This window comes from Microtus ochrogaster, chromosome 19, assembly GCF_000317375.1.
Source record: "Microtus ochrogaster isolate Prairie Vole_2 chromosome 19, MicOch1.0, whole genome shotgun sequence".
Lineage (NCBI taxonomy): Eukaryota > Metazoa > Chordata > Mammalia > Rodentia > Cricetidae > Microtus > Microtus ochrogaster.
This window is the reverse complement of record NC_022021.1, coordinates 28,688,524-28,701,431: the sequence shown is the minus strand read 5'-3', so window position 1 is coordinate 28,701,431 and position 12,908 is coordinate 28,688,524. Positions and strand designations below refer to the sequence as shown.

Here is a 12,908-nt window from a genome sequence, read left to right as displayed (position 1 = left end):
CTACAAGAGCTAGTTCCAGGACAGGAACCAAAAGCTACGGAGAAACCCTGTCTTGAAAATCAAAAAAAAATAAATAAATAAAAAATAAAAAATTATACCTGCAAGGTCATTTGCTGCTGTTTTCTGCTTAAGTAAAAGCAGCCACTTTAACTTTTCTTTCTCGCTTAATAAAGGGTCTCTGTGAAGACAGGTGTTTGGGCTTGGTTTGCATCTGGTCTGGGTCCTGGGAGGAAGCCCCCACTGTTCAGGGGTCTCCTTTGGCCACAGCATTTATAAAGTCACCAAATCATTTTCTTCCTTTCTGTTGTCTACAAACAAGATAAAACGTAAAACCTTCACAGCCACCCTAAAGGAACTTTCATTGTGACTTTCCTTTGTTGCTGTTGTTGTTTTGATGGTTTTTTGAGACAGGGTTTCTCTTTGTAGCACTGGCTGTCCTGGAACTCTTGCTGTAGTCCAGACTGGCCTTGATCTCAGAGATCTGCCTGCTTCTGCCTCCTGAGTGCTGGAGTTAAAGGTGTTTGTGACTGGGCCACTGTAATTTTATTAAAGAATGAAAGGAATCTCTTTAAAAAAAAAGATACTCTGTATCATACTGGGTATCACAGTACATGGAGTATCACACCAGGTGATACAGCATATAATCAACACGGTTATCAATTTTCTATTACTGTAATAGATTCTTTAAAGTATAAACAAGTTTTAAACTAAAACGGTCCTTTCTTCATTTGTAGTAAGTGGCTGATGTAATTACCTTAATGATGCTGTTTTTTGTCTTATATGCAGCACAATAGGGTTGCTCCAGGAGCCATAGAGAGGTAAGAATGGCAGCTGTGGAGGTCTTTACACGAATTACGGGGCTGTATTTACAGGACGACTGAGCAACTCCAGAGTCACAGAGGAGTCTTCGGTCAGACCACCGCACCATCCACTCCACCAGTCTCCCAACCTGGCCGAAGATGTTCTCAAGCGGCAGAGGAAGGCCTTCCTGAAGGCTGGCAGCACTACTCTGAAATGCTCGGAAACGGAACCCTCCATTTTGAGTGGACTTGGGAATCCAAAAGGAGTGGGTTGATGGTCTCTGCATTAGAGGATTCCCTCGCTTGTCACCCTGAATTCTATAAACTGGCTTTTGTTTTAAGCCAAACAATCCCACCTTTCTTTCATTTTTCACGACTTCAGAAAGAGGGTTCTCTGAAGTGCTTGCTGACTGGTTAACTAGTTCTGGAGAAGAAAGTGCCTGGCATTCTAAATTTTGGGCACACGTACTGTTTAGAGAGAACAGTTTTTCACATTCATGTGACTCAGGAATGACAGCAAAGCAAGAACCAGCTCTATATACATTCTCGCTTCTGGTTTTACTCTGGCGTTGTTTTAATGTTGTATGCACATCAAAAAGTAAAGAATTAAGTTCATGTTCTCTAAGGTGCCCAGAAAAACTTGTCAAGAATGGAATGCCGGGATCACTGGAACAAAGGTCTCTTTCAAGAACATAACTCAAGAAGAGTTCAAGGAAGTTAATATATTCATCATCATCACGCTCAAATTCCCAAACACCAACTGTAGGAAGGGCTATTTTTCCTAATGGTTCATGATTGTCTTTCCTTTGCGAGCCTTCCTTCTGATGACAAGCTTTCTTTTCATCACTGGGCTTACCAACCAATGTTAACTCCCCATGACTTGGGGCATGCCTATGGTTAAAAAAAAAAAAAGAAGATAAATTTAACCAATGTTTATTAAAATTGACCTTATAAAGATTTTAAAAACATTTTCTGTATTAATCAAGTCATGTATGTTTTTGTGTTTGAATTATCTATCCTTCAAATGAAGTATGATGAACTAACAGGATTTCTAAGAAGTAGACGATTCTATAAGGTCAAAAGAATGGGGTTGTAGAAAAGGCTCTACAGTTAAAAGCACATGCTGCTCTTCTAAAGGACCTAGGCTGGGCTCCTACCACCCATATTGAGCAGCTTAAAACTATTTATAAGTTCAGTTTCAGGAGATCAAATGCCTTTTTATTATCTCAAAGAAACCAAGCACACACATTATACACATACATACACATGAAGAAAAAAATAAATATTTTTAAAAGTACAATATGCAAAGGGAAACTAGGCATTAAAAGAAATTAAAGTGTATGCACTTAAAGGTCACCAGAGAAAAAGAACAAGAGGGCCAGGAAGACGGCTCCTTGAGGAGAAGCACTTGCTGCCAAACCTCATGTTCTGAGTCTGAAATCCACACAGTGGAAAGAGAGAACTGATTCTCTCAAGTTGTCTTCGGACCTCCACAGGAATGTCATGACACGTGCTTATCACCATACACCACACACACACACACACACACACACACACACACACACACACACACACACACACACACACACAAAGGAAAAGCATAAATGTCCATTCGGAAGTGAACAATGGTCCTCTAACAAAAACGCACCTAACGTCCCACGCTTCTCTGTCAACCCCACCCCACACGATGTGAACAAAGCAGTTTCTGAAGTTCCCCTGCACAGATTCTCGAGGTCTTTCTACAACAATGAAAACAAACAGCTGCTATTAAACCTGGTGGCAGGCACCTTATTTTTCTTTCAGCCCCAATTGTCAAGTGACTTTTTAACACAATTACTAGATTCCCAGATCTCTCAGTAAGAAAAAAAGCAATGGAGTACCTGGGCCCCAGGTGAACACATGCCTGCTTACCTAGAATGCACAGAAGCAGCATGAAAAGTATGCTATGTATTTAAGTGCAGGCGTTTTATTTAAACCACATTATTAAAATTTTATTAGATGGGCTGGACAGGTGGCTCAGAGGTTAAGAGTACTTGACTGCTCTTCCAGAGGTTCTGAGTTCAATTCCCAGCAACCATATGTATGATGGCTCACAACCATGTGTAATGGGATCAGATCCTTCTGGTGTGCATGAACACAGAGCACTCATATACATAAAGTACATGAATAAATAAATCTTTTAAAATATTATTAGATATGGTTCAAGTATGTTTGGACTAGATTCAATAATTTAAGATGAAAATTATTATTGATTATTTCGTTTTTAAGTCATAAAAGGACATATTGCATTGTAGTTACTAGAATTTTAATCAAAACCAACAAAACCCAATAGCTTAAATCACAGGTTTATACAAGCAAGTACTAAAATAAATGAGCACATTCCCTCCTTTGTGTCCTCAAACACTGTATGGCTAACTCAATCACGGCAGATGACAGGTGAGTATCCCTGATCTGAAATTCTTGGGACCAGAAGTATTTTGAGTGTGGAAGGGATTTTTTTTTTTGCTGGGGGGTGGGGGGGAGGCTGATATTTCCATATATGTAGTGAGATGTCTTAGGTAAACAGTTCAAGTACGGTAGCTAAGTGACATAACAATTATCTGTAATGTGAAGAGCCTGTTCTATCTCCAGAACTATAAACAAAACAAACACAACATTTGTTTGCGTTTCAAATAATCTGTAATCTTTATACTTAATGGCCCAAAGGAAAGTCTATACAGTATTCTCGGTGTACCTCCATTTTGACTTTGACCTGTCATGGGAAATCAGGCAAGAATTTTCAACTTTCAGTATTTTACTGAATTTTTAAGCTAAATTTCAAAATTTAAGTTTTCAAATTAAGTATGTTCAACTTGTATTTAAATCTAAAGATTAAACTGGGTATGGTGGTCAGACCTCTAATCTCAGCACTAAGGATGCAGAGGCATGCAGACCTCTGAGCTTGAGACCTGTTAGAGTTACATAATAAAATCCTGTCTCAAAATAAATAAACATACACTAAGTGAGTCTACAGATTATTTTAAAAAAATGAAGAATTCAAAGTCCTCTACTGAATTTTGTCTATTCATTTGATTGTCATCTTAGAGGTCAAAATCATTACATAATCTCAGTAATATTTACAATAAATTTTCAAGATTATTTTTTTAAATTTTTTAAAATTTATTTGTATGCTTTTGTACATTGGTGTTTTGCCTACACATCTGTGTGATGTGTCAGATTCCCTGGAACTGGAGTTACAGACAGCTGTGAGTTGCCAAGTGGCTGCTGGAAATTGAAGCTGGGTCCTCTGGAAGAGCAATCAGTGATGTTAACTCCTGAGCCACCTCTCCAGTCCCAAATTCTCAAGTATATAAATCTGTAATTCCCTTGTGAGTCTAGAGATTGGCACTTATCTACTTCTTATATGGTTGAGGTTTAGAAATCAGCATCACTTGCACTGACGTCCAGAGGAGTAGACACCTGCATCAGGAGCACCCAGGTGTACCTTTGGTAGAAGTGCATCCACGTTCTTTCTTCAAAAGACAAGGTTTCAGAGAATGTGTCTGCATCACTGTGTACCAGGGAACTGCCCTGTTCTGTGAGTGTACTTCTGCTCAAACTAGTCCCCAGGGAGAACCTGTCAGAAGCCGGAGCAGCATCCAGCTTTTCCTCTTCATCTGGTTCCCAGACGTTCATCTCAGAAGCACCTATGTTCCTCTGCACACGTTTCAGGGCTTTCACCCTCACTTTAAGGACAGAGCGCATGACCACAGACATCAGTTCCTCAGTCTGAGGGCCTAGGGAAAAAGAACCAAATCGTAGGGGTCATTAAAATGTTTCAACTGAAGATGTAAGGCCAGGTACAGTACTAGTACATGCCAGTAATCCCAGCACTCAGGGGGCAGAGTCAGGACAATCACAACAGGTTCTGGCCAGCCTTGTCTACACACTAAGTTCCAGACCACCCACAGCTACATAGCAAAACTGTAAAAGGAAGGAACAGAAGGGGAATGAGAGAGGGAAGAAGAGAGGAACTTAATTATGCCAGGGGGCATGGAATCAAACTAACTACTAAGCCCTATTTCCATACTCTTACAAATTATTTTTTTAGTATTTTTTGGAAAGCTATGGTCCATTTCAAAACAAAAACAAAGAAACAAAAACAGGATTGCAAAAACTCAATAAGGTCTATTAGAGAACAAGACAAGGCAAAGAACCGGGATTTCCTCTCTCCCCTTTTTAAAAGGTGTATCATCAGGGAAAATAATTTTTGGTAATTCAAGGATGGAAATGTGTACCTGTGCATGTTACACCAACTCAGGAGGCTAAGGCAGAAGGGTTATAAGTCAGTCACATCTAAAAACCAGCCATCCATTCAACCAACCAACCAACCAACCCACCACAGTTGAAGAAGACACTTATGACGCAGGTGTCATGGGTGTTACTATGACTTTCTAAAAGGTTCTGAAGAACTCCTATGCTCTGATGGCCTAACTCACAAAGCTAACAAAGCTAACAAAGCCATAGACCGGTACCAAGACCATCCTTGTTAAGTTTACATCCCTCTGTGAGAAGCTACTATGAGAAGACAGTTGAGGCCCTTTATACAAGGCGTAAAATTGTCTAATTAAGGTTGATAACAAAAAGAAATTAAGGAATAGATAATTCTCTGCAAAATCAGTTTAGAGGAAGAACCCCACAAAATGACCAGTTGCAGTTGTGTGGTAGGTAAGGACAACAGCAAAAAATCTCAGAACAATGATGTCACTGAAAAGTACCTCAATGCAACAAATGAGGAAACAAAAGCAGACTCATTTTCTTAAGAAAGAGATACAATTATGAATAAAGAACAACAAAGATTATTTTCTATTCCCAATGAAAGGAAAAAGTAAGAATATTAATTTTTTTTAGCAAAAATTAAGGCTTTCTTACTACAAGTAATGAGAATAGCAAGGTTAAAGTTTCCAAGATTGTCTATTAAAAATGTAAGCATTCTTAATACAAAGATAATATTTTAGAAGAATCAAAAAAACTTCAAGAAATATGCAAATATAAGTGTGCAGCACACAATTCAAAGCACACAGCAGGTGTACTCTGAAAAAGAAAGACGACACTTAGGGTTTCCATGGCCGCTGTGGTTTTGCAGTAGAGCATGAGCAAGACGCCAAGAGGCCCAGGTCTGTTCTCCACCAAGGCAAACGGAAGGAAAGAGGGAGAACTGTTAAACAGTACGTTTTATGTTCTATGTATTTTGCAACAATAAAAACAATTTACAAGGTCATCTTGAATGTAAGGATAAAATCAGAAACATAAATAACTTTAAGCAAAGAGGAAAAATACAAGTTTTCAATAAATACATGAAGTATACAAAGGCCATATCATATGCTCTATTTAATTTTTCAGGTGAAATCCTGCTGCGTTGACCAGGATGGTGTTGAAAGCATGGGCTCAAGTGATCCTCCCTAGAGGGAGGGCACCCTAAACTATCTGCTCACTTTGTATCTGTCTCTTACCTTGTTTAATCCTCTCTTGATACTTATTGATCAACTAGGTAACAGAATAACCGTTTTGCTTATAAATAAGGAAATGAGGCCTAGAGAGATTGAGCAACTTGCCAAAGGCACAATTACCAACAAAGCTATGATGTGAAGTCAGCTCCATCTAGCAACAGACCAACATAATTAGCTCTGCACTTTCTCACTCTCCATCATTAGGGAGAGGCACTTACACACGTCATACACACAGAAATAAAAATAAAGCCTTAAAAAAGAGCATCTTCAACACTGTATCCATTAAACATGAGAAACAGCAAATACCTTTCACAACACCATGTCTGAGTCTCTGCTGGAGAGAGTGGTACTTTTCTCTTAAAGGAACTCTTATGGCCTCAGGATTGGGAAAGGCTTTCACAAAAATTTCTGCTACCTTCAGGGAAAAGAAAATTAACGTTTTATTAGCAACATCAGTTTTTTCCTTTTTCTTTTAATTCTTCAAACACTTCAAGTCAAAACATAAATGCCTACTTAATAATCTTTTGATATTCAACCAAGCTGCCAGAATTCTGCATGGCTTTTCTTTTTCCCCTTTTTATTATGAAGTATTTGGCAAATTATGTATTTTCAAGGTATAGGATGTGATGATCTGATATATAATGCATGTTGAGTATCTTAGCCAAATTAGCATGTCAGTTACAAAACACAGTAACCACTGTATGTGTGCACACACACCGCAGGAACACCTAAGAGCAGCATCATCAACTTCAGGTAAATCACAGCATATCATTACCCACAGTCACCACATTGTACACTAGCTCCTAGAACAAATTTATCTTGTAAATACAAATTTGGACCCTTAATTCAACATTTCCTCAATTCCCCCTTTAAAAAATCAAGAAATAGTTTTTTTTCTCTATGTACTTAGAACCAACATTAAAAAAATACCATCTGTGGAAAAAAATTACACTGAAATGGGTCTGAGCGAAATCAGTCCATTAACTTCAAGGGGCTATGGAAATGTTGTTCCAAGAAACAGAACCTACTGACGGCTTATGAAGAGAAGGATAATGACTTCGTGAGGGGTGACACGACCCTTTACCATCCTTCTAACACCCCTATTTCCACACAACCCTAGCCCTGGCAACTACAGTTCTGCTCTCTGCCTCCATGAGCTTTAGTCCACCTGTGAGATCATACTTGTCATTCTGAACCTGGAGGATACTATACAAAGTGCAATCAGTCAGACGGGAAAAGGCAAAACCATCCCTAATGAAAACAGAAATCCCTTAGGATCTATGATTCAGATTTAGTTAATTTTTACCAACATATTACCTTCTTGATTGGTGGCAGTTCTCCAATAAGGCTCAAAATTATATCCTGAATAAGTTCTTCCATATTAAAAAAACGAGAGAATGGTAGCATTCTATAGGCCCACTCCAGTGCACGAAAACAGTGCTCAACCACACAAGAATCAAATTCCACTTTGAGGTCCTATGTGGACATGGAAACGACAGATCAGAATGCATTCAAAAGAATACTGTATAACAACGAGCAAACTCTCCTATTAAAGTAGCTTTCCACATCAGGTTTATTTTCTGCTCTTGAGCTGATAAGTACCTTTTCTACCTTCACATTTTCTCTTGCTTTCTGATACTGCCTGCAACTGTACGATAATTTATCCCGGACATGCAACATCCAGCACAAAGCACAAAGTTCTCTGAAGCAACCTAAAAACACAAATATAAAAGAAAATTAAGTATTACATCTGCGGGTTATGTGCTTTCGAAATAAATGTCTTTATGCTGACGATTATGAAAGAAAGATATGAGGGCTAGGTGGTAGTTCAATGAGCAAAGAGCCTGCTGCTCTGCGAATAGTGGGAGGGGAGAGTCTGGGCCCCAGGCACCCATGTGAATTCTGGGCAGGGGTGGCACACGCCTTTAACTCCAGCTCTTGGGAGGCAGAGGCAAGTAGATCTCTGAGTTTGAGGACAGCCAGGGCAGCACTGAGAAACCCTGTCTGGAAAGAAAATAAAAAAAAAAAAAGGGGGGGATAGAGGATCCCCAGGGTAAGGTGGCTAGCTAGACTAACCAAATCAATGAACTCTGGATCAATTGAGGCACCTCAAAATATCAGGTGAATAGTGATCAAGAAAGATGCCTATTGTCAATATTTGGCTTCCACATGCATACACACACACACAAACATGTAAATATGAATATACATTCACACGCTAAAACAACAAAAAACAAAAATGTATTTATTGTTAGAACCTTATGTAAAAGTCATAAAGGTCCTTCTAGAATTTTAATATATATATACATATATAAATATATATAATTACATGATATGAAAACAAATTCACAAAACTGATTTAATCTACTTACTTCTGATTTACTTGCCTTATAAATTCAAGTACATTGTAAATATTTTTCAATTTCAATGCAAACTCTATATTGCATATCACTCAGAATACGGCTTATTTTTATGGCACTGGGAATTGAACCCAGGGCCTCATACCCGGCAGGCAAATTTCTAGTTTCTGAGTTTGTATGTTTGTGCACGTCCCTCAGGCTTTCATGTGGACATCAGTGCACAGCACACAGCAGTCAGTTCTCTTCCTGCCATGTGGGCTCCAGAAACTGAATTTAGGTTAGCAGATGAGGCTGCAAGCACCTTAACCTGATAAATATGTCATAGGGCCTGAGGACACCATGGCTCTGGTTTCAGACCTGGCCCTGAGTTTACTCCTAATGCTGTAACACGTGCGCACACGTGTACACACACAAACACACACATACTTTCTCTCTCCCGCTTTTCTCCCTTTTCTCCCTTTTCTTTCTTTCTTTCTTTCTTTCTTTCTTTCTTTCTTTCTTTCTTTCTTTCTTTCTGTCTGTCTGTCTGTCTTCCAAAGTTTTACTAACCTTTTAAACCTGTCAAACATATAACTGGACACAAATTATAAAATGGAAATTAATTTATAAAAGAAAATGTAAATAAAGAACTAAATGGACACTATACTTAGTCATAAGAAAGGCATCTTGCCGGGCAGTGGTAGCGCACACCTTTAATCCCAGCACTTGTGAGGCAGGCGGATCTCTGGGAGTTTATGAGGCCTGCCTGGTCCACAAGAGCTAGTTCTAGGACAGGGTCCAAAGCTAGAGAAACCATCTCAGGAAAAAAAAAAGACATCTTGATTTGCCTGGCATGATTTCACGTGTGTACCTCAAGAGGATCATGAGCTCAGGCTAGCCTGGGATATAGGGCACAAAGAGTCTATCTCAAAACACAAAATCAAATAAAGACATAGAAACAAAACTATCTGAGGGAGATGCTACCTCAAAAACAAGGGTGTCCTACATACAGCTGACAGCCTTTTGGCACCAAGCAAAATCTGGCATACTATTTCAAGAGATAAGAGGTAACTAAATTCATTAACTCAGAAATTACACGTCTGAGACTCTATCTAAGAAAACATTTTAAAATACAAAAGAGAGGGGCCTGGAGAGATGGCTCAGTGGTTAAGAGCATTGCCTGCTCTTCCAAAGGTCCTGAGTTCAATTCCCGGCAACCACATGGTGGCTCACAACCATCTGTGATGAGGTCTGGTGCCCTCCTCTGGCCTGCAGACATATATGCAGACAGAATATTGTATACATAATAAATAAATAAATATTAAAAAAATACAAAAGAGAATTGATATGCTAGAGACAACTTAATGTCTGCTAATAAAAGGCACAAAAATGAATTCATACTAATTTATATAAGATAGGGGAAAAACCTAGGTAGAATAGGTTAAATCAAGAGAACAGGACACAAAATTGGTTCATCTATATAGGCAGGTTCAAAGCCTGCCCACTTAACAGGGCGGCAGTAAGTATATCTTCACTGCAAATGAACGACTACAAGAGAGGTACTCTCGAGTGCTAAAATTCCAAATTTAAACAAGGAAGCAACAACAGTGTCACAGTTGGCACAATTTGTTTTATATAACAATTTTAATTTACTACCATATCTATAAAGCATCTATATACAGCATCTAAGTATATACCCCTAAGTAGAATATCAAAAGCAAACTAGAGTCAATAGTTAAGAAACTTTCCCAAACAAAATGAAAAATGCATTGCAGTTCATATGCAGCTGAGTTCTAACCGAGCAGCTGATCTCTGACACACCTAGAGCTTTGGTGGAAACTTCATCAAGCTTGTGGTCTCCGGCAGCTCCAGGTCTAAAGAATGCTATCCCTCCTTTACAGTAGTTAAGTAAGGATTCGGGGAAAGAACCAAGCAAAGGAAGGGACCCTTTCACTCGAATCTGAAAAGAACGATAGAATACGTTAATCGTCAGTAGCAAACAAGCTTTACAGGGAATACAAGCAGCAGAGTCCTCTGCTACAGCCTGCAGTGAGCTGCACTCTCAGAGACTCAGCTCCCAAATCAGCCACTCACTACATTCTGCCCGAAAAGAAAGACACTAAACCATGCATTCTCTTGACACTCAGTTCCCTATACTCATTTGTCTTTCCTAGTCTGAGAAAGAAAATATTCAAATCTCATCTGAAATTTACTGTGCAGGACCTAAAACAAACAAACTGGGTGGCAGTGACAACGCCTTTAGTCCCAGCAGAGGCAAGCCAATCTCTGAGTTTGAGGTCAGCCTGGTCTACAAAAAGTGAGTTCCAGGACAGTCAGGGAACACAGAGAAACCATGTCTCAAACAAACAAACAAACAAACCTAAAAAACAAAACAAAAAACCTTACCTACATATATGACTTTAAAAAGTGAATCTATAAATGACAGAAATGGAAAGCCAACAGGCAATTCCTAAAGGAGCAATGACTCTAGGAAAGGACTATTGACAAAATGTCAAGCTGGAAAAGAAGTTGGCGGGTTGATGGGGAACTCGATATGGAGTCTGACATGTCCCAAATTCCTTGAGCTATCTTAAAGTGTGGGGTCAGCCGGGCGGTGGTGGTGCACGCCTTTAATCCCAGCACTCGGGAGGCAGAGGCAGGCGGATCTCTGTGGGTTCGAGGCCAGCCTGGTCTACAAGAGCTAGTTCCAGGACAGGCTCCAATACTACAGAGAAACCCTGTCTCAAAATCCCCCCCCCCAAAAAAAAACTGTGAGGTCACAGTGAAGCACACAATAGTTACAAAGGGTTCTTTCTAAGATCTGAGCCTGACTATACTCAAATCTCTGTACTTCAATGGGTGGATATTAAGAACCAGTTTCCAGGAAATAAATGAAATGAACAAGCTAAATGACATTAAATGAAGAAATAATCACACATGTAGAATGGGATACAGAACAATCATGCTGCTTCTCTAACATATCAAGGGACTTTTTTTTTTTTTCTTTTTCGAGACAGGGTTTCTCTGTGGCTTTGGAGCCTGTCCTGAACTAGCTCTTGCAGACCAGGCTGGTCTCGAACTCACAGAGATCCACCTGCCTCTGCCTCCCGAGTGCTGGGATTAAAGGTGTGCGTCACCATCGCCCGGCACAAGGGACTTTTTTTCAAAAGAAGGTTGCTGTTATAGATATCAAAAGATGAGCAGTAAGGTTATAGCCTCTTCTACCTGACAGTTCAGAAAAGACGTGATCTGATCAAATGTACTATTAGTATGCTAATGGCAACCTTCCATAAAACACTTTACTAGCAGGATACTAAGCGACAGACCAGCAAGGAATTGGGAACTCAGCCCTATGGCCACATGACCTGAACTGTCAACAACCTGTACATCTGGAAATGGGTTCTCCTGCCAAGACACGAGAAGGGAGCACAGCTCTGCTGTTACCCTTGAATGGTTCTGCCCTAGAAGCAGCTTAGCTCACAGGACTTCTGATGAACAAAAACGTCAGACAAGGGGCATGGTTTTATGTCATGAAATTCGGGCTATTTGCTGGAATGAAATAGAAAACTAATATGGTGCAGATATTTAATTTGGTATCATTTTTTTAGTTGGAATTAAAATTTAAAGACCTTTATAAAGTTCATTTTTGTAAGTGACAACTTCCTAGCTGGTTTTGCTATATTCAATTAGTCAACCATAAATAACTGTCTAATTAAGAACTCTTTCATTAACACCTCCCCCCATTAGGAGTCATCACTTTCTGCTTCCCCTTTCTCCCGACCTTAAAAACCACTGTCTACTTTTTGTCTCCATTGTAATTACAATGAACACCATTTTAACATATTTTTATGGGAGGTGAATTTTTAAACCTCATTTTTCATTTTAAAAAGCTTGCTTGGCCAGGCATCATCGTGAACACCTTTAAATCTCAGTGCTCAGGAAGCAGAAGCAGGTGGACCTCTGCGAGCTGGAGGCTGGTCTGCTCCGCGTAGTAAGTACCAGGCCAGCCAGGGCTGCATAGTGAAAACATCTCAAAACAAACAAACAAAAGTTCATTTGAGGCTAAGGCAATGGCTCAACTGATAAAGTGTTTCCATGTGAATGACAGGAAGTGAATTCATATCTCCAGGATCCACACTGAGCAGGACAAAGCATGATCTTGTAACCCCAGTGCTCCTGGGCAATATGACAGTGGGGACAGGAGAAGTGCTGGGAGCCTGAGGGCCAGCTAGCCTAGCTATGCAGTGCAAATTGTCATAAATCAGCAGGAAAATGAGGAC

General features: G+C 39.6%; 1 protein-coding gene across 1 annotated transcript in view; it reads right to left on the bottom strand.

Annotated features, from left to right (window-relative positions):
- Positions 1–12,908, bottom strand: part of Cplane1 (ciliogenesis and planar polarity effector 1) — a 100,080-nt gene that overhangs the window by 52,251 nt on the left and 34,921 nt on the right. The window contains exons 21-26 of the mRNA XM_026783707.1: positions 10,450–10,588; positions 7,892–8,001; positions 7,607–7,765; positions 6,596–6,704; positions 4,285–4,576; positions 755–1,691 (exon numbers count right to left, since the gene is read on the bottom strand). Coding sequence (XP_026639508.1) covers positions 755–1,691; positions 4,285–4,576; positions 6,596–6,704; positions 7,607–7,765; positions 7,892–8,001; positions 10,450–10,588 — 1,746 coding nt within the window. The remainder of the gene's footprint in view (positions 1–754; positions 1,692–4,284; positions 4,577–6,595; positions 6,705–7,606; positions 7,766–7,891; positions 8,002–10,449; positions 10,589–12,908) is intronic.